This window comes from Oncorhynchus mykiss, chromosome 13, assembly GCF_013265735.2.
Source record: "Oncorhynchus mykiss isolate Arlee chromosome 13, USDA_OmykA_1.1, whole genome shotgun sequence".
Classification (NCBI taxonomy): Eukaryota; Metazoa; Chordata; class Actinopteri; order Salmoniformes; family Salmonidae; genus Oncorhynchus; species Oncorhynchus mykiss.
The window spans coordinates 60,948,521-60,970,876 of NC_048577.1; the positions used below are offsets into that span (position 1 = coordinate 60,948,521).

The window sequence follows — 22,356 nt, forward strand, 5'->3', positions numbered from 1 at the left end:
TCAAACTTAAGTGTATGTAAAACCTGACTTAAACTGTATACCACGATGCAGCCACCCCCATGCTTGACAATAAGGAGGCAGATCATCTCCTCAGTGATGTCTTGTTGGCTTTGCATTTAGCCCAAAAATTATATTCATTTGCCATGTTTTTTGCAGTATTGCATACAGTATGCATGTTTTGTTATTATTTAGTACATTTGTGTTCTTTTCACGGTGATTTAGGTCATTATTGTGTTGATCCATCCTCAGTTTTCTCCCATCACAGCCATTGAACGCTGTTTTAAAATCCTCAATGGCTTCACTTATTTTTATTTTACCAAGTCAGTTAAGAACAACAGATTTTTACCTTGTCAGCTCGGGGATTTGATCTTGCAACCTTCCGGTTACTAGTCCAACGCTCTAACCGCTAGGCTACCTGCCGGTGGTAACATCCCTGAGCGGTTTCATTCCTGTCCTGCAGCTCAGTTCAGAAGGACAAGTGTATCTTTGAGATGTCTGGGTGTTTTAATACATAATGTAGGGCATCATTCTTAACTAGACCAGGGATGGGACCCTTGTGTAGGAACTCAGTCAAGACCTCCACTTACTGTTCAGAGTTAGAATAGAATCATACACAAGGTGACCTTTCTGAATGTGGCTCTGCATCAGTTTTCCTCTTGATAAGTCGGTCACTGTCAGCTGAGTTTTTCACACTTTGACATAAGAGTATTGTGTGTGTTGTTGTTGACAAAACATGACAAATCTATTTTAGTCCCACTTTGTAACACAATACAATGTGAAGAAATACAAGGGGTCTGAATACTGAATATACACCCTTCATCACACACACACATGTACACACATGCATACACACATCACGTCTGAACAGCAGCATAACATCACCAAACACCATTTGATCATGGTAGCATCAAAGCAGCTTGTCTCCATGCTCAGCTCAGCTCTGTGATGCTGCTGCTGCTAAGAGAGAACACGCTGCATCGCGTGGGTACTCGCACCATTCTGTTTCATGTCTCTCCTGCTTCCACAGGGTGAGGTTGGCTGGAAGGTGTGTCTACATGGGGCCTGTTAAAGGTGTGTGGCAGGTTCAGACAGCAGAGGAACTGGACGGTAGTAGGGGTGTAGTACAGTGTAATGGTAGAGATGGTTAGTCTATGCCACACGTCTTCGGCGATGCTTCTCTGTCTCGTGCTGCTCAGTGAGCCTGGGGCCGACAGGCTAGGCGTTAGTCAGTCAAGGGGAAAGTAGAGCGAGGGAGGGGAGACGTCACCTGACACAGCCCTGGCTTGAACCCTCAGGGGGTCAGTCAGAACAGCACTGGAGCATCAGCATCCACCCCCTCTTCCTCCTCAACCTCACCACTATTAAATATAGAAACCGAGAGGAGAGGACAAGAGAGTAAATGTCTGTAAGGCTGTGCGTGTCAGGGAGTCTATTTATGATGGTGTGTGTGTACGTGCACGCCCGTGTGTGTGTCCATCTCCGGCAGAGCGGCTTATTGCATGTGAAACAGTGTGTGGTGAGTCACTGCTCTCATGGTCTGCTTCTACCCCCCTGTTCACTAGCTGTGGGCCCTGCTGCTCTCCCACAGTCTCTCCCCTTGCCCCGCCTGTCTCCCCTTGCCCCGCCTGTCTCCCCTTGCCCCGCCTGTCTCCCCTTGCCCCGCCTGTCTCCCCTTGCCCCGCCTGTCTCCCCTTGCCCCGCCTGTCTCCCCTTTCCCCACCTGTCTCTCTCACCCTTGCCCTGCCTATCTCTCTCACCCTTGCCCCGCCTATCTCTCTCACCCTTGCCCTGCCTGTCTCCCCTTGCCCCGCCTGTCTCTCTCACCCTTGCCCCGCCTATCTCTCACCCTTGCCCCGCCTGTCTCCCCTTGCCCCGCCTGTCTCCCCTTGCCCCGCCTGTCTCCCCTTGCCCCGCCTGTCTCCCCTTGCCCCGCCTGTCTCTCTCACCCTTGCCCCGCCTATCTCTCTCACCCTTGCCCCGCCTGTCTCCCCTTGCCCCGCCTGTCTCCCCTTGCCCCGCCTGTCTCCCCTTTCCCCACCTGTCTCTCTCACCCTTGCCCCGCCTGTCTCTCTCACCCTTGCCCCGCCTGTCTCGCCCCAACAAACAGTCTCCCTTCCTTTGCCTCGCCTGTCCCCCCCACTACCAACAGTCTCTCTTCCTTTGCCTCGCCTCTCTCCCCCTGCCCCGCCTGTCTCCCCCTCTCCCAACAGTCTCTCTTCCTTTGCCCCGCCTGTCTCCCCCTCTCCCAACAGTCTCTCTCCCCCTGCCCCGCCTGTCTCCCCCTGCCCCGCCTGTCTCCCCCTGCCCCGCCTGTCTCCCCCTGCCTCGCCTGTCTCCCCACTCCCAACAGTTTCTCTTCCTTTGCCGATCTAATAGGACATTAAAAGCCTCAGGAAGTTGAAGGGAGGGTTACTGCTGACACTGAGGAATAGTACAGGGTCTGGCTGGCAGGCTGCATGGGAACGAGTGTGTGTGGGGGGGTAGGAATGGATTTTTACCCAGGGAAGAGGGCCTTAGGGTTGGGGTGCAGGGGGGTGCGGTTGCAACGTTGAGTGGTAGCTGTTTTGACTGGAGCTCTGGTGCAATGCAGAAAGTTAGGAGGGGTGCAGGAAGGCATCAACAGCAGCATCTCTCTTGAAGAGCTGAGGGGGAGGGTCTGGAGCAGAGAGCTAATGATAATGAGGTGTAGGAGGGACTGTCTTTAGAGCACTAGCCTGCCTTGTCTGTCTAATTATGATCACAATCACACTTCCTGCATCCTTCCTCTCTCTCTTTCTCCTTTCTTTTTCTCTCATCTTTCTGCTTCTTTCTCGCTCTCTCGTTCATATAAGCCTACATCTAACGTCTGCCTTTCAGCCTCATTCTACTCTCCATCTCTTGCTCTGAACCCTGTTCCTGGAGAGTTACAGTCCAGTAGGTTAACTCCAACCCTGTTCCTGGAGAGTTACAGTCCAGTAAATTTTAACATCCGAATCCAACATGGCGTCGTGTTGGATTCATTGTCCTGTCGTGTGAAAAAATATTTTCTAAAGTATTTCTATTTACTTCGGATCTGGAATCCCTCAACTGAAGCTAGCCAGCTAACTACCTACCAGCTATCAGTCAGCAAATCATTGCTAGCGGTCATCAGCTAATCTTTAGCTTGGAAATCTCTCGCCAGTTCGAACAACGTGATTCAAACCAGAGCATAACGGACCTATTTCTAAATCTAAATGCATGCTATTCAACCGATCACTGTCCACACCTGCTCGCCCGTCCAGCATCACTACTCTGGACGGCTCTGACTTAGAATACGTGGACAACTACAAATAGCTGGGTTAGACTGTAAACTCTCCTTCCAGACTCACATTAAGCATCTCCAATCCAAAATTAAATCTAGAATCGGCTTCCTATATCGCACAAAGCATCTTTCACTCATGCTGCCAAACATACCCTCGTAAAACGGACCATCCTGCCGATCCTCGACTTCGGCGATGTCATCTTTAAAATAGCCTCCAACACTCTACTCAACAAACTGGATGCAGTCTATCACTGCCATCTGTTTTGTCACCAAAGCCCCATACACTACCCACCATTGCGACCTGTACGCTCTCGTTGGTTGGCCCTCGCTTCATACTCGTCGCCAAACCCACTGGCTTCAGGTTATCTACAAGTCTCTGCTAGGTAAAGCCCCGCCTTATCTCAGCTCACTGGTCACCATAGCAGCACCCACTCTTAGCATGCACTCCAGCAGGTATATCTCACCCCCAAAGCCAATTCCTCCTTTGGTCGTCTTTCCTTCCAGTTCTCTGCTGCCAATGACTGCAACGAACTGCAAAATCTCTGAAGCTGGAGACTCACATCTCCCTCACTAGCTTTAAGCACCAGCTGTCAGAGCAGCTCACAGATCACTGCACCTGTACATAGCCCATCTGTAAACAGCCCATCTATCTACCTTCCTCATCCCCATACTGTATTTATTTATTTATCTTGCTCCTTTGCACCCCAGTATCTCTACTTGCACATTCATCTTCTGCACATCTACCATTCCAGTGTTTAATTGCTATATTGTAATTACTTCGCCACCATGGCCCATTTATTGCCTTAACTCCCTTATCTTACCTCATTTGCACTCACTGTATATAGACTTTTTGTTTTCTTTTGTTCTACTGTATTATTGACTGTTTTGTTTATTCCATGTGTAACTCTGTGTTGTTGAATGTGTCAAATTGCTATGCTTTATCGTGGCCAGGTCGCAGTTGTAAATGAGAACTTGTTCTCAACTAGCATACCTGGTTAAATAAAGGTGTTCTCAACTAGCCTACCTGGTTAAATAAAGGTGTTCTCAACTGGCCTACCTGGTTAAATAAAGGTGTTCTCAACTGGCCTACCTGGTTAAATAAAGGTGAAATAAAAATACTTTAAAAAACTCCAACCCTGTTCCTGGAGAGTTACAGTCCTGTAGGTTTTAACTCCAACCCTGTTCCTGGAGAGTTACAGTCCAGTAGGTTTTAACTCCAACCCTGTTCCTGGAGAGTTACAGTCCAGTAGGTTTTAACTCCAACCCTGTTCCTGGAGAGTTACAGTCCAGTAGGTTTTAACTCCAGCCCTGTTCCTGGAGAGTTACAGTCCAGTAGGTTTTAACTCCAACCCTGTTCCTGTAGAGTTACAGTCCAGTAGGTTTTCACTGAAATTCTAATCTAGCACACCTGATTCAAATAATTAGCTGGTTGATAAACTGAATCAAGTTGGATGTATAACCTACAGGGTTGTAGCTCTCCAGGAACAAGGTTGGAGTTAACCTACAGGAGGATAGCTCTCCAGGAACATGGTTGGAGTTGACCTACAGGAGGATAGGTCTCCAGGAACATGGTTGGAGTTGACCTACAGGAGGATAGCTCTCCAGGAACATGGTTGGAGTTGACCTACAGGAGGATAGGTCTCCAGGAACATGGTTGGCGTTAAAACCTACAGGAGGATAGCTCTCCAGATACAGGGTTGGCATTAACCTACAGGAGGATAGCTCTCCAGGAACATGGTTGGAGTTGACCTACAGGAGGATAGCTCTCCAGGAACATGGTTGGCGTTAAAACCTACAGGAGGATAGCTCTCCAGATACAGGGTTGGCATTAACCTACAGGAGGATAGCTCTCCAGATACAGGGTTGGCGTTAACCTACAGGAGGATAGCTCTCCAGGAACATGGTTGGAGTTGACCTACAGGAGGATAGCTCTCCAGGAACATGGTTGGCGTTAACCTACAGGAGGATAGCTCTCCGGGAACAGGGTTGGCGTTAACCTACAGGAGGGTAGCTCTCCGGGAACATGGTTGGAGTTGACCTACAGGAGGATAGCTCTCCAGGAACATGGTTGGAGTTGACCTACAGGAGGATAGCTCTCCAGGAACATGGTTGGCGTTAAAACCTACAGGAGGATAGGTCTCCGGGAACAGGGTTGGCGTTAACCTACAGGAGGATAGCTCTCCGGGAACAGGGTTGGCGTTAACCTACAGGAGGGTAGCTCTCCGGGAACATGGTTGGAGTTGACCTACAGGAGGATAGCTCTCCAGGAACATGGTTGGAGTTGACCTACAGGAGGATAGCTCTCCAGGAACATGGTTGGAGTTGACCTACAGGAGGATAGCTCTCCAGGAACATGGTTGGAGTTGACCTACAGGAGGATAGCTCTCCAGGAACATGGTTGGAGTTGACCTACAGGAGGATAGGTCTCCAGGAACATGGTTGGAGTTGACCTACAGGAGGATAGCTCTCCAGGAACATGGTTGGAGTTGACCTACAGGAGGATAGCTCTCCAGGAACATGGTTGGAGTTGACCTACAGGAGGATAGCTCTCCAGGAACATGGTTGGAGTTGACCTACAGGAGGATAGGTCTCCAGGAACATGGTTGGAGTTGACCTACAGGAGGATAGCTCTCCAGGAACATGGTTGGCGTTAAAACCTACAGGAGGATAGCTCTCCAGGAACATGGTTGGAGTTGACCTACAGGAGGATAGCTCTCCGGGAACAGGGTTGGCGTTAACCTACAGGAGGGTAGCTCTCCGGGAACATGGTTGGAGTTGACCTACAGGAGGATAGCTCTCCAGGAACATGGTTGGCGTTAAAACCTACAGGAGGATAGCTCTCCGGGAACAGGGTTGGCATTAACCTACAGGAGGATAGGTCTCCAGATACAGGGTTGGCATTAACCTACAGGAGGATAGGTCTCCAGGAACATGGATGGCGTTAAAACCTACAGGAGGATAGCTCTCCAGGAACATGGTTGGAGTTGACCTACAGGAGGATAGCTCTCCGGGAACAGGGTTGGCGTTAACCTACAGGAGGGTAGCTCTCCGGGAACATGGTTGGAGTTGACCTACAGGAGGATAGCTCTCCAGGAACATGGTTGGCGTTAAAACCTACAGGAGGATAGCTCTCCGGGAACAGGGTTGGCATTAACCTACAGGAGGATAGGTCTCCAGATACAGGGTTGGCATTAACCTACAGGAGGATAGGTCTCCAGGAACATGGTTGGCGTTAACCTACAGGAGGATAGCTCTCCGGGAACATGGTTGGCGTTAACCTACAGGAGGATAGCTCTCCGGGAACATGGTTGGCGTTAACCTACAGGAGGATAGCTCTCCGGGAACAGGGTTGGCGTTAACCATACATTAGGGTAGCTCTCCAGGAACAAGGTTGGAGGGCCCTGACTAGCCTGTCTGTGTTATCAGGCTCCAGTCTGAATGTGATTCTCCTTCGCCTGTCACTAATAGACCCCGCCCCCCTCCAATTGATCCCATTATCCCAGTGTGATAAGCCCCGCCCACTCCAGACTGAATGAAAACAGAGCTTAGTGTATGTGGCCCTGAATGTCCAGTTTACTGCACCATCATCAATCCTCCCCGGGCTCCTAAGGCCGTGCAACAACATAGATGTGTGTGTGTCCTATTTCAGTGATATGATGATATAACTGCAATCTTATATCACCACTGTGGCAGTCATAACTGTGTAGGTGGACAATAGCCTCGTCTTCTCTCACAGTGTATCTGGTCCTTCTATGATGAATGTTTAGTGGCTGCAGCCTGCCGGCAGCATTACTCTGGGCTCTGTGGAGATGACATGGTAGGAAAATCAGACATTTCCCTGACACTCCCCCTGCTGGCCAGAACTGCACGCTGCAGCTCTTTCACCATGGTTAGGAGAGGGAACACAAGGAATCAGTCACTGTGAGAAACAGACTCATGACTCAGAGACAGGCCACAATGTAATGTCAATGCATTTACTGCCTTTCTATCTGTCTGCCAATGTGGCATTGAGGAGGCAGCTTGTTTCCCCTGCTAGAACGTAGTCATTTAGCGGTCTAGCTATGGCTCCCCACCTCACACAAATTGGAGCCGTTGTTGGTTTTGCTTGAATGTTGTTTGCATCACTGGATGTTGCTTCACAATGCTTTGCTCCCTCACAAGTAAGAACATATATCTTTGGGAAACACTGACTCCAGTGACAGGCAGATCACTGGGTGCCAGGGCTGGAGTTAAAACCTACTGGACTGTAACTCTCCAGGAACAGGGTTGGAGTTAAAACCTACTGGACTGTAACTCTACAGGAACAGGGCTGGAGTTAAAACCTACTGGACTGTAACTCTCCAGGAACAGGGCTGGAGTTAAAACCTACTGGACTGTAACTCTCCAGGAACAGGGCTGGAGTTAAAACCTACTGGACTGTAACTCTCCAGGAACAGGGCTGGAGTTAAAACCTACTGGACTGTAACTCTCCAGGAACAGGGCTGGAGTTAAAACCTACTGGACTGTAACTCTCCAGGAACAGGGCTGGAGTTAAAACCTACTGGACTGTAACTCTCCAGGAACAGGGCTGGAGTTAAAACCTACTGGACTGTAACTCTCCAGGAACAGGGCTGGAGTTAAAACCTACGGGACTGTAACTCTCCAGGAACAGGGTTGGAGATAAAACCTACAGCACTGTAACTCTCCAGGAACAGGATTGGAGTTAAAACCTACTGGACTGTAACTCTCCAGGAACAGGATTGGAGTTAAAACCTACTGGACTGTAACTCTCCAGGAACAGGGTTGGAGTTAAAACCTACTGGACTGTAACTCTCCAGGAACAGGATTGGAGTTAAAACCTACAGGACTGTAACTCTCCAGGAACAGGGTTGGAGTTAACCTACTGGACTGTAACTCTCCAGGAACAGGGTTGGAGTTAAAATCTACTGGACTGTAACTCTCCAGGAACAGGGCTGGAGTTAAAACCTACGGGACTGTAACTCTCCAGGAACAGGGTTGGAGTTAAAACCTACTGGACTGTAACTCTCCAGGAACAGGGTTGGAGTTAAAACCTACTGGACTGTAACTCTCCAGGAACAGGGCTGGAGTTAAAACCTACTGGACTGTAACTCTCCAGGAACAGGGTTGGAGTTAAAACCTACTGGACTGTAACTCTCCAGGAACAGGGATGGAGTTAAAACCTACTGGACTGTAACTCTCCAGGAACAGGGCTGGAGTTAAAACCTACTGGACTGTAACTCTCCAGGAACAGGGCTGGAGTTAAAACCTACTGGACTGTAACTCTACAGGAACAGGGTTGGAGTTAAAACCTACTGGACTGTAACTATCCAGGAACAGGGTTGGAGTTAAAACCTACTGGACTGTAACTCTCCAGGAACAGGGTTGGAGTCTGTGTTTCATAGTGATATAATGTGGAGGAAGTGAAACTGAGAACGACTGGATCTTTTATGACCCCTTTACAATGGTTCTCCATGCTGTCGTAATGGTGTCGGGTTGTTTTATTGTGTTGCTGTTCGTCAGGTGACTGTAGCCTACCTTTTGTGTGGTGTTCTTTGCTCTTGGCCTAATACCTTGGTGTGTGTGTGTGTGTGTGTCAGTGAGCGTCATGTCAGTGGTTACTGTGTTCTTACTATCTCTTACTCACATTTCTAGAAACATGGTTGAAATGGACACTAAACTGCAGATAGTCTTTAATGTTTCTCCTGCTCTATTCCACCTTTCTTTCCTCCCCCTCTCCCTCCCTCTGCCCAGCAGGTGACGTAGTGACGCCTGTTTCCTGATGGCTTTTATTAGAGCTCTTTTTCTCACCTCTCCTTTCTGTCGCTCTGTCTTTGACTCTCTCCTCTCTCCCCCTCATCTCGCCTCTGTCCATCTTTCCTCTCTCTCCCACTCTCTCTGCTGTCTCTCATTTCTCCATCCCTCTCTCCATCTCTCCCACTCTCTCTGCTGTCTCTCTCTCATTTCTCCATCCCTCCTTTCTCTCCATCCCTCATTTCTCTCCATCTCTCCTTTCTCTCCATCTCTCCTTTCTCTCCATCCCTCCTTTCTCTCCATCCCCCCTTTCTCTCCATCCCCCCTTTCTCTCCATCTCTCCTTTCTCTCCATCTCTCCTTTCTCTCCATCCCTCCTTTCTCTCCATCTCTCCTTTCTCTCCATCCCTCCTTTCTCTCCATCCCTCTCCTGTATTCATCACTACAACACAGTACAGAGCTCCTCCATATGGTTGTTTTGTCAGTCCCATCAGCTTCAGGCAGGGCTATAGGACTGTCTTCAGTCAGAGCAGCAGCAGGGCTATAGGACTGTCTTCAGTCAGAGCAGCATCAGGGCTATAGGACTGTCTTTGGTCATCAGGGCAATGGGACTGTCTTCAGTCAGAGCAGCATCAGGGCTATGGGACTGTCTTTGGTCATCAGTGCAGCATCAGGACTATGGGACTGTCTTCGGTCATCAGTGCAGCATCAGGGCTATGGGACTGTCTTCGGTCATCAGAGCAGCATCAGGGCTATGGGACTGTCTTCGGTCATCAGAGCAGCATCAGGGCTATGGGACTGTCTTCGGTCATCAGAGCAGCATCAGGGCTATAGGACTGTTTTCAGTCAGAGCAGCAGCAGGGCTATAGGACTGTCTTCAGTCAGAGCAGCATCAGGGCTATAGGACTGTCTTCAGTCAGAGCAGCATCAGGGCTATAGGACTGTCTTCAGTCAGAGCAGCATCAGGGCTATAGGACTGTCTTCAGTCATAGCAGCATCAGGGCTATGGGACTGTCTTCAGTCAGAGCAGCATCAGGGCTATGGGACTGTCTTTGGTCATCAGGGCAATGGGACTGTCTTCAGTCAGAGCAGCATCAGGGCTATGGGACTGTCTTTGGTCATCAGTGCAGCATCAGGGCTATGGGACTGTCTTCGGTCATCAGAGCAGCATCAGGGCTATGGGACTGTCTTCGGTCATCAGAGGAGCATCAGGGCTATGGGACTGTCTTCGGTCATCAGAGCAGCATCAGGGCTATAGGACTGTCTTCGGTCATCAGAGGAGCATCAGGGCTATGGGACTGTCTTCGGTCATCAGAGCAGCATCAGGGCTATGGGACTGTCTTCGGTCATCAGAGCAGCATCAGGGCTATGGGACTGTCTTTGGTCATCAGTGCAGCATCAGGGCTATGGGACTGTCTTCGGTCATCAGAGCAGCATCAGGGCTATGGGACTGTCTTTGGTCATCAGTGCAGCATCAGGGCTATGGGACTGTCTTCGGTCATCAGAGCAGAATCAGGGCTATGGGACTGTCTTTGGTCATCAGTGCAGCATCAGGGCTATGGGACTGTCTTCGGTCATCAGAGCAGCATCAGGGCTATGGGACTGTCTTCGGTCATCAGAGCAGCATCAGGGCTATGGGACTGTCTTCGGTCATCAGAGCAGCATCAGGGCTATGGGACTGTCTTTGGTCATCAGAGCAGCATCAGGGCTATGGGACTGTCTTCGGTCATCAGAGCAGCATCAGGGCTATGGGACTGTCTTCGGTCATCAGAGCAGAATCAGGGCTATGGGACTGTCTTCGGTCATCAGAGCAGAATCAGGGCTATGGGACTGTCTTCGGTCATCAGAGCAGAATCAGGGCTATGGGACTGTCTTCGGTCATCAGAGCAGAATCAGGGCTATGGGACTGTCTTCAGTCATCAGAGCAGAATCAGGGCTATGGGACTGTCTTCGGTCATCAGAGCAGAATCAGGGCTATGGGACTGTCTTCGGTCATCAGAGCAGAATCAGGGCTATGGGACTGTCTTCGGTCATCAGAGCAGAATCAGGGCTATGGGACTGTCTTCGGTCATCAGAGCAGTATCAGGGCTATGGGACTGTGTTCGGTCATCAGAGCAGAATAAGGGCTATGGGACTGTATTTGGTCATCAGAGCAGCATCAGGGCTATGGGACTGTCTTCAGTCAGAGCAGAATCAGGGCTATGGGACTGTCTTCAGTCAGAGCAGCATCAGGGCTATGGGACTGTCTTCAGTCATCAGGGCAGAATCAGGGCTATGGGACTGTCTTCGGTCATCAGAGCAGCATCAGGGATGTGTCTCGTATGTCTGGCTCCTCTCTCTGTCCTTCCTCAGTTGATGCCTTTCTCTCCCCTTTTCTCTTTCCCTCCCATGTTTTCTCTCTGCTGCTAGAGAAAACTCTAGAATATTTATTCGTACATCTCTACTCTAACACGTCTCCGTCTCTCTCTCCGTCTCCGTCGGTCTCTCTCTCCTCTCTCTCTCCTTTCTCCCTCTCTCCCTGTCTCTCTCTCCGTCTCTCTCTCCGTCTCCGTTGGTCTCTCTCTCCTCTCTCTCTCCTTTCTCCCTCTCTCGCTCTCCCTGTCTCTCCCTGTCTCTCTCTCCGTCTCCCTCTCCGTCTCCGTCGGTCTCTCTCTCCTCTCTCTCTCCGTCTCTCTCTCCCTGTCTCTCTCTCTCTCTCTCTCTCTCCGCCTCTCTCTCCTTTCTCCTCTCTCTCTCTCTCTCTCTCTCTCTCTCTCTCCGCCTCTCTCTTTGTCTCTGTCTGTGTCGCTCGCTAGCTCTCACTCACTCACACATTCACTTACACACACACAACGCCCCCTCACTTCACCACGTCCCCCTCCTCTCCCTGTGGCCTCAGGCCCTGCAGAGCTCAGTGTGGCAGGTCCACTAAAGACCAGGCATTCTAATGGTTCTATAAATCCCTCTCTCTGAGGCACTGCGTCACACTCACACACTCCAGCTGCTGTCAGTGTGTCAAAGATGCTTTCTCTCACCATGCATGAATCCAATCAGGAGCATGGAGCATGGTGTGCTGTGTGGACAAGCAGAATGTCTGCTTTTATATATCTGACCACATGGGGTTTCTCAAAAGGCCCAACCATCACTACTCTGTCTGCCTTCATCTTAGGGCTGTTACGGTGACTGTATTACCGTCATGACCACAGTCAAATTACACATAAACGTTTAGTTATGGTAACTAGGCTTTTCCAAAGCTTCTCTCTGATGAGTAGTAGCCTACCAAACTTGCTATCTGCCAGTCGCTAGTGGCCTGGTACCTAGCGTTCTGTTGTCCCTCTAATCACTCTGACATAAATGTAATCCAGAATCAAATCAAACACATCAAATCAAACATGAGCTCATGAGAACCCATGAGCTCATGTTGCACAACGTTTCTATAGGCTGTTCAAATGACGTGAGAACAGAGTTTTGATGGCCTGTTAAAAAGAGGATCCATTCAGCTTTCTATAGGCTGTTCAAATGACGTGAGAACAGAGTTTTGATGGCCTGTTAAAAAGAGGATCCATTCAGCTTTCTATAGGCTGTTCAAATGACGTGAGAACAGAGTTTTGATGGCCTGTTAAAAAGAGGATCCATTCAGCTTTCTATAGGCTGTTCAAATGACGTGAGAACAGAGTTTTGATGGCCTGTTAAAAAGAGGATCCATTCAGCTTTCTATAGGCTGTTCAAATGACGTGAGAACAGAGTTTTGATGGCCTGTTAAAAAGAGGATCCATTCAGCTTTCTATAGGCTGTTCAAATGACGTGAGAACAGAGTTTTGATGGCCTGTTAAAAAGAGGATCCATTCAGCTTTCTATAGGCTGTTCAAATGACGTGAGAACAGAGTTTTGATGGCCTGTTAAAAAGAGGATCCATTCAGCTTTCTATAGGCTGTTCAAATGACGTGAGAACAGAGTTTTGATGGCCTGTTAAAAAGAGGATCCATTCAGCTTTCTATAGGCTGTTCAAATGACGTGAGAACAGAGTTTTGATGGCCTGTTAAAAAGAGGATCCATTCAGCTTTCTATAGGCTGTTCAAATGACGTGAGAACAGAGTTTTGATGGCCTGTTAAAAAGAGGATCCATTCAGCTTTCTATAGGCTGTTCAAATGACGTGAGAACAGAGTTTTGATGGCCTGTTAAAAAGAGGATCCATTCAGCTTTCTATAGGCTGTTCAAATGACGTGAGAACAGAGTTTTGATGGCCTGTTAAAAAGAGGATCCATTCAGCTTTCTATAGGCTGTTCAAATGACGTGAGAACAGAGTTTTGATGGCCTGTTAAAAAGAGGATCCATTCAGCTTTCTATAGGCTGTTCAAATGACGTGAGAACAGAGTTTTGATGGCCTGTTAAAAAGAGGATCCATTCAGCTTTCTATAGGCTGTTCAAATGACGTGAGAACAGAGTTTTGATGGCCTGTTAAAAAGAGGATCCATTCAGCTTTCTATAGGCTGTTCAAATGACGTGAGAACAGAGTTTTGATGGCCTGTTAAAAAGAGGATCCATTCAGCTTTCTATAGGCTGTTCAAATGACGTGAGAACAGAGTTTTGATGGCCTGTTAAAAAGAGGATCCATTCAGCTTTCTATAGGCTGTTCAAATGACGTGAGAACAGAGTTTTGATGGCCTGTTAAAAAGAGGATCCATTCAGCTTTCTATAGGCTGTTCAAATGACGTGAGAACAGAGTTTTGATGGCCTGTTAAAAAGAGGATCCATTCAGCTTTCTATAGGCTGTTCAAATGACGTGAGAACAGAGTTTTGATGGCCTGTTAAAAAGAGGATCCATTCAGCTTTCTATAGGCTGTTCAAATGACGTGAGAACAGAGTTTTGATGGCCTGTTAAAAAGAGGATCCATTCAGCTTTCTATAGGCTGTTCAAATGACGTGAGAACAGAGTTTTGATGGCCTGTTAAAAAGAGGATCCATTCAGCTTTCTATAGGCTGTTCAAATGACGTGAGAACAGAGTTTTGATGGCCTGTTAAAAAGAGGATCCATTCAGCTTTCTATAGGCTGTTCAAATGACGTGAGAACAGAGTTTTGATGGCCTGTTAAAAAGAGGATCCATTCAGCTTTCTATAGGCTGTTCAAATGACGTGAGAACAGAGTTTTGATGGCCTGTTAAAAAGAGGATCCATTCAGCTTTCTATAGGCTGTTCAAATGACGTGAGAACAGAGTTTTGATGGCCTGTTAAAAAGAGGATCCATTCAGCTTTCTATAGGCTGTTCAAATGACGTGAGAACAGAGTTTTGATGGCCTGTTAAAAAGAGGATCCATTCAGCTTTCTATAGGCTGTTCAAATGACGTGAGAACAGAGTTTTGATGGCCTGTTAAAAAGAGGATCCATTCAGCTTTCTATAGGCTGTTCAAATGACGTGAGAACAGAGTTTTGATGGCCTGTTAAAAAGAGGATCCATTCAGCTTTCTATAGGCTGTTCAAATGACGTGAGAACAGAGTTTTGATGGCCTGTTAAAAAGAGGATCCATTCAGCTTTCTATAGGCTGTTCAAATGACGTGAGAACAGAGTTTTGATGGCCTGTTAAAAAGAGGATCCATTCAGCTTTCTATAGGCTGTTCAAATGACGTGAGAACAGAGTTTTGATGGCCTGTTAAAAAGAGGATCCATTCAGCTTTCTATAGGCTGTTCAAATGACGTGAGAACAGAGTTTTGATGGCCTGTTAAAAAGAGGATCCATTCAGCTTTCTATAGGCTGTTCAAATGACGTGAGAACAGAGTTTTGATGGCCTGTTAAAAAGAGGATCCATTCAGCTTTCTATAGGCTGTTCAAATGACGTGAGAACAGAGTTTTGATGGCCTGTTAAAAAGAGGATCCATTCAGCTTTCTATAGGCTGTTCAAATGACGTGAGAACAGAGTTTTGATGGCCTGTTAAAAAGAGGATCCATTCAGCTTTCTATAGGCTGTTCAAATGACGTGAGAACAGAGTTTTGATGGCCTGTTAAAAAGAGGATCCATTCAGCTTTCTATAGGCTGTTCAAATGACGTGAGAACAGAGTTTTGATGGCCTGTTAAAAAGAGGATCCATTCAGCTTTCTATAGGCTGTTCAAATGACGTGAGAACAGAGTTTTGATGGCCTGTTAAAAAGAGGATCCATTCAGCTTTCTATAGGCTGTTCAAATGACGTGAGAACAGAGTTTTGATGGCCTGTTAAAAAGAGGATCCATTCAGCTTTCTATAGGCTGTTCAAATGACGTGAGAACAGAGTTTTGATGGCCTGTTAAAAAGAGGATCCATTCAGCTTTCTATAGGCTGTTCAAATGACGTGAGAACAGAGTTTTGATGGCCTGTTAAAAAGAGGATCCATTCAGCTTTCTATAGGCTGTTCAAATGACGTGAGAACAGAGTTTTGATGGCCTGTTAAAAAGAGGATCCATTCAGCTTTCTATAGGCTGTTCAAATGACGTGAGAACAGAGTTTTGATGGCCTGTTAAAAAGAGGATCCATTCAGCTTTCTATAGGCTGTTCAAATGACGTGAGAACAGAGTTTTGATGGCCTGTTAAAAAGAGGATCCATTCAGCTTTCTATAGGCTGTTCAAATGACGTGAGAACAGAGTTTTGATGGCCTGTTAAAAAGAGGATCCATTCAGCTTTCTATAGGCTGTTCAAATGACGTGAGAACAGAGTTTTGATGGCCTGTTAAAAAGAGGATCCATTCAGCTTTCTATAGGCTGTTCAAATGACGTGAGAACAGAGTTTTGATGGCCTGTTAAAAAGAGGATCCATTCAGCTTTCTATAGGCTGTTCAAATGACGTGAGAACAGAGTTTTGATGGCCTGTTAAAAAGAGGATCCATTCAGCTTTCTATAGGCTGTTCAAATGACGTGAGAACAGAGTTTTGATGGCCTGTTAAAAAGAGGATCCATTCAGCTTTCTATAGGCCTACTGTTATTTATTCATCAACTGTCCTAATATTAAGCACAGCGTTTTACTACAGGAGCCACCTACCTGGCTGGCTCAAAAACAACCGCTATTTAAGAGCGTACAGTGACATGTACCCCCCCCCACCCCTTTACAACTGGTGGATCCCACCAGGCATATATAGGCACCGCGTGAGTTTCAACTTTGGGGAAGCTAATTTCCACCATAAAAATGCACCCTTATAATAAAGCATTCCATGAATCATCACATGTGCAAATGTATGTACGATAATCTACTATTCGTAATGTGATGAGTAGATTGGATAGTAATTTAAGCTCATAAAATAGGTAAACTAGTGTATGGATAAAGAGTGTTCAGTGCATGACTGAGCCGGTACAGGGTAGAGTAGACCTAGTGTATGGATAAAGAGTGTTCAGTGCATGACTGAGCCGGTACAGGGTAGAGTAGACCTAGTGTATGGATAAAGAGTGTTCAGTGCATGACTGAGCCGGTACAGGGTAGAGTAGACCTAGTGTATGGATAAAGAGTGTTCAGTGCATGACTGAGCCGGTACAGGGTAGAGTAGACCTAGTGTATGGATAAAGAGTGTTCAGTGCATGACTGAGCCCGTACAGGGTAGAGTAGACCTAGTGTATGGATAAAGAGTGTTCAGTGCATGACTGAGCCCGTACAGGGTAGAGTAGACCTAGTGTATGGATAAAGAGTGTTCAGTGCATGACTGAGCCGGTACAGGGTAGAGTAGACCTAGTGTATGGATAAAGAGTGTTCAGTGCATGACTGAGCCGGTACAGGGTAGAGTAGACCTAGTGTATGGATAAAGAGTGTTCAGTGCATGACTGAGCCCGTACAGGGTAGAGTAGACCTAGTGTATGGATAAAGAGTGTTCAGTGCATGACTGAGCCCGTACAGGGTAGAGTAGACCTAGTGTATGGATAAAGAGTGTTCAGTGCATGACTGAGCCGGTACAGGGTAGAGTAGACCTAGTGTATGGATAAAGAGTGTTCAGTGCATGACTGAGTCCGTACAGGGTAGAGTAGACCTAGTGTATGGATAAAGAGTGTTCAGTGCATGACTGAGCCGGTACAGGGTAGAGTAGAACTAGTGTATGGATAAAGAGTGTTCAGTGCATGACTGAGCCCGTACAGGGTAGAGTAGACCTAGTGTATGGATAAAGAGTGTTCAGTGCATGACTGAGTCCGTACGGGGTAGAGTAGACCTAGTGTATGGATAAAGAGTGTTCAGTGCATGACTGAGCCCGTACAGGGTAGAGTAGACCTAGTGTATGGATAAAGAGTGTTCAGTGCATGACTGAGCCCGTACAGGGTAGAGTAGACCTAGTGTATGGATAAAGAGTGTTCAGTGCATGACTGAGCCCGTACAGGGTAGAGTAGACCTAGTGTATGGATAAAGAGTGTTCAGTGCATGACTGAGCCCGTATAGGGTAGAGTAGACCTAGTGTATGGATAAAGAGTGTTCAGTGCATGACTGAGCCAGTACAGGGTAGAGTAGAACTAGTGTATGGATAAAGAGTGTTCAGTGCATGACTGAGCCCGTACAGGGTAGAGTAGACCTAGTGTATGGATAAAGAGTGTTCAGTGCATGACTGAGCCGGTACAGGGTAGAGTAGACCTAGTGTATGGATAAAGAGTGTTCAGTGCATGACTGGGCCCGTATAGGGTAGAGTAGACCTAGTGTATGGATAAAGAGTGTTCAGTGCATGACTGAGCCAGTACAGGGTAGAGTAGACCTAGTGTATGGATAAAGAGTGTTCAGTGCATGACTGAGCCCGTACAGGGTAGAGTAGAACTAGTGTATGGATAAAGAGTGTTCAGTGCATGACTGAGCCAGTACAGGGTAGAGTAGACCTAGTGTATGGATAAAGAGTGTTCAGTGCATGACTGGGCCCGTATAGGGTAGAGTAGACCTAGACTATCAGATACACTTCTTCATTCTTTGCATGAGAAAAATGTGGCCTTTTCATAAACACATTCATTTCTACTACACTTTATATGACTGGAGACGCTAGCAGAATCTTTTTTAATATGTTGAATTCCAAGGTAGCCCACTCTGCTGACAGACACAGATCAATAAAACCAACGTTGTTCATATAACAGGTTACCAGAAGGGGAGACACAAGGACAATATGACGTCCATCTAAACTGGAGGAGGACATTATTGTCCAAAAACAAACTTTTTAAGTAACACTGAACCTCCCCCTAATGACAATGAAAATACATTAGTATTGTAATTGTCTTCTCTCTACAGCAATAACCATTTGCTTTCTGAACAATGTTTTCCTGTGATTGTATTTTGAAATATTACAATATGCCTGGCTTGGCCTCTACTTTTCACAGACAGTCACAACCAAACATTAATCTGCCCAAATTGCACGTGCTGCCTTTCCTTCCGACTGACTGTAGGCAATATATTTTAAATGTTTTTTTTTAAAAATAAGCTAATGATCCTCTGACGCCAAATCATGCTATAGTTGCTAATTTTGAAGTATGACATGTATTTCTGTATAGAAAGTATTAGGCTCAATGGGCTATATAATATTGGCAATTCAATTGACTTTAAGGAAAGCTTCCCCCAAGCCTTATGGACACGCCACCTATGTTTGAATATGAAAAACCTAACCACACGTAACATCCATTTTCTATTTGAGTGCAGGCTACGATGACATCTTTTTCTTCAATGCTCAGATATCAATGTATATTCCTTTTTAATTCTGACTCTCTCTCAACCCCTTCTCTCTCTCTCCATCCCCTCCCTTTCCTCTCCCCTCTCTCGTCACCTTCCCTTCCATCCTTCTATCGCCCCTCTTTGTCTCTCTCGCCCCCTGCAGGCCAAATCATGTATCTGTCACATGTGCGGCGCCCACCTGAACCGGCTCCACTCCTGTCTCTCCTGCGTCTTCTTCGGCTGCTTCACCAAGAAACACATCCACGAGCACGCCAAAAACAAACGACACAATCTAGGTAAAATGTGCACGTGCTAGCTTATGTCCATTATCTCTCCCCCCCCACACACACACACACACACACAAAGACACAGGCAGATTCAGGCCTCTCTCTGCCTGAGAGAACTGTCCTCTTCAGAGACATTGAGCAGAACCCGTCCTTCTCCGTAGCATTAACGTTCTACGGGGAGCCAGTACTTAGTCTCAGGCAGACAAATGTCATTCTCTAAGCCTGTCTGTTCCCCTGTCAGCTCTGTGGGAGGGCTAGACATGTTTAATCCTCAACCACATAGAGTATGAATGACCCTGTGATTCTTACATGGTAATTATCCAAGTCTAAGTCTCCTATTTAGTGCACTACACTTGACCGGGGTCCACAGGGCTCTGGTAAGAAGTAGTGCACTGTGAAGGAAACGGGGTGCCGTTTGGGACGCTGGCGTAGAAATATCACAGATCCATTGGAATTTCCATTTGATTATATTTCTATGTAATTATGGGTCTATATACAGTACAGATAAGTAAAAGGATGTAATTGCCGGGCTGTGATATTGTCTGAGGAGAATGGTGACAGATGAATGAGAGGGTGGTAATGCTAAGGTAATCTGTTAGGGTGTGATAGAGGTTAATGGTTCTTCTGGGGGGGGGGGTCACAGTAAGGTTTTGATCTATACACACACACTGAGTCGTGTGTCGGTCGTTCAGTGGGGTGTCACAGTAAGGTTTTGATCTATACACACACACACACACACACACTGAGCCGTGTCGGTCGTTCAGTGGGGTGTCACAGTAAGGTTTTGATCTATACACACACACGCACACACACACACACACACACTGAGCCTTGTCAGTTGTTCAGTGGGGTGTTACAGTAAGGTTTTGATCTAAACACACACGCTGACACCCACCCACACACACACACACACAAATACACTGAGCCGTGTCGGTCGCTCCTGTCATCATCACGCCCTACCCCAGCCCCCCAGACTCCCACCACAGTGTTAATTAGGTCAGGGCTTTCCACAGTAGCACACTCTCACTCACTGTGCATTGTACCATTAATCAAATGAACCCCTGACTCCCAGCTGTTCCTCTGGATTCCTTCACTTCCTTCATCCTCCTCCTCCTCTGTGTGTCTGCCAGATTTATTTTTAACTTCCTCTGTGGTGTTGTACACAGAACTCTCTCTCCTTTTCTCTGGTTCCATGGTTACCACATCAGTCAAGGCCTTTCTCAGTGCATGCCTGTTGCCATTGGACACAGAGATGATGAGCTTCTTCTAGCTCTCTCCTCTTATGGACACACACACACACACAACGCCCCATTTACATTTTCTGTATAATTGTTTAGGCCTATCCATCAATTGTCCCTTTTCACTCTCCTGGATCCTCCTAGTTCCGAGACAAACCTATTAGTATCCAAAATGTGCAGGGGTTCTATTTGGCTGTCCATGAGTTGCATGTTTCCTCACAATATTGTTTTGAACGTTTGTTTTGGACTGATGCCCGGCTGAGCATTCTTCTCAACGCGCCGATGAAGTGCATTACAGTGGCTTGGAAATACTATGACATTTAATAGGAGGCAAATAATCAGTAAAATAACCTTTTCGTCATCATTTAGATGTTGCCAGAATGAATTTAGACGCAGTATAACGTTAGCTAGCTAAGATTGAGGGGAGGCCACCGGATTTTAGCTGGCTAATGTTTTCATTGCTAGTTATTTTTTACACGCTTTTCTAGCTAATTTATTTTTATTCAACCTTTATTTAACTTGGCAAGTCAGTTAAGAATATATTCTTATTTAAATGACGGCCTACCGGCGAACAGTGGGTTAACTGTCTTGTTCAGGGGCAGAACGACAGATGTTTACCTTGTCAGCTCGGGGATTCGATCCAGCAATCCAGTTACTGGCCCAACGCTCTAACCACTAGGCTACCTGCTGGTTACTGGGTCAACGCTCTAACCACTAGACTACCTGCTGGTTACTGGCCCAACGCTCTAACCACTAGGCTACCTGCTGGTTACTGGCCCAACTCTCTAACCACTAGGCTACCTGCTGGTTACTGGCCTAACGCTCTAACCACTAGGCTACCTGCTGGTTACTGGCCCAACGCTCTAACCACTAGGCTACCTGCTGGTTACTGGCCCAACGCTCTAACCACAAGGCTACCTGCTGGTTACTGGCCCAACGCTCTAACCACTAGGCTACCTGCTGGTTACTGGCCCAACGCTCTAACCACTAGGCTACCTGCTGGTTACTGGGTCAACGCTCTAACCACTAGACTACCTGCTGGTTACTGGCCCAACGCTCTAACCACTAGGCTACCTGCTGGTTACTGGCCCAACCCTCTAACCACTAGGCTACCTGCTGGTTACTGGCCCAACGCTCTAACCACTAGGCTACCTGCTGGTTACTGGCCCAACTCTCTAACCACTAGGCTACCTGCTGGTTACTGGCCCAACGCTCTAACCACTAGGCTACCTGCTGGTTACTGGCCCAACGCTCTAACCACTAGGCTACCTGCTGGTTACTGGCCCAACGCTCTAACCACAAGGCTACCTGCTGGTTACTGGCCCAACGCTCTAACCACTAGGCTACCTGCTGGTTACTGGCCCAACGCTCTAACCACTAGGCTACCTGCTGGTTACTGGCCCAACGCTCTAACCACTAGGCTACCTGCTGGTTACTGGCCCAACGCTCTAACCACTAGGCTACCTGCTGGTTACTGGCCCAACGCTCTAACCACTAGGCTACCTGCTGGTTACTGGCCCAACGCTCTAACCACTAGGCTACCTGCTGGTTACTGGCCCAACGCTCTAACCACTAGGCTACCTGCTGGTTACTGGCCCAACGCTCTAACCACTAGGCTACCTGCCACCACTAGGCTACCTGCCGCCCCTAATGACAACGTTGCCATCTGGTTAAAGTAATTTTGACGACATGATAATGCTGGCAAAGTAGTTTCCTACTAAATATTTGACTACTTTAGCAATGTCATCGTATTTCCAGGCACTATAGTGTAATTTAGATGGAATAGTAGTTAACCCCAGTCTTTCTGAGCGGACGCTATCACGACTTTATGGCACCACTATGGCACCACTTTATGGCACCACTATGGCGCCCGCCAGCAGAGGGCTTGAGAACGTTCATAACAGTGGCATGATGCTTAGTGACAGAGGTGCAACCTAGGAATAAATAGGTTGTCACGGCAACAGAAGAACCCAGGTATTGTTACCATGGTGTTGGAGAACATAGGCTAGTGGAAAGAGCAGGGGAGGTAGATGTGATGGACACACAGTCCCACAAAAAAAAACATACTCTGTGACACACACACACCTTCCCTACGTGATAGTTCTCTAATTCTCCAATGCAAGCAGCAATGACATGGCACGACACAAGGCTCAAGTCAATAGAGGAGTGGAACACACAGAAAGTGCTTGTCGTCACGC

At 47.3% G+C, this 22,356-nt stretch overlaps 1 protein-coding gene across 2 annotated transcripts in view; it reads left to right on the top strand.

Annotated features, from left to right (window-relative positions):
* Positions 1-22,356, top strand: part of LOC110514624 (ubiquitin carboxyl-terminal hydrolase 22-like) — a 77,903-nt gene that overhangs the window by 23,078 nt on the left and 32,469 nt on the right. For both annotated transcript variants that reach the window (XM_036941792.1, XM_036941793.1), the window contains one exon: positions 18,797-18,929. In XM_036941792.1, coding sequence (XP_036797687.1) covers positions 18,797-18,929 — 133 coding nt within the window. The remainder of the gene's footprint in view (positions 1-18,796; positions 18,930-22,356) is intronic.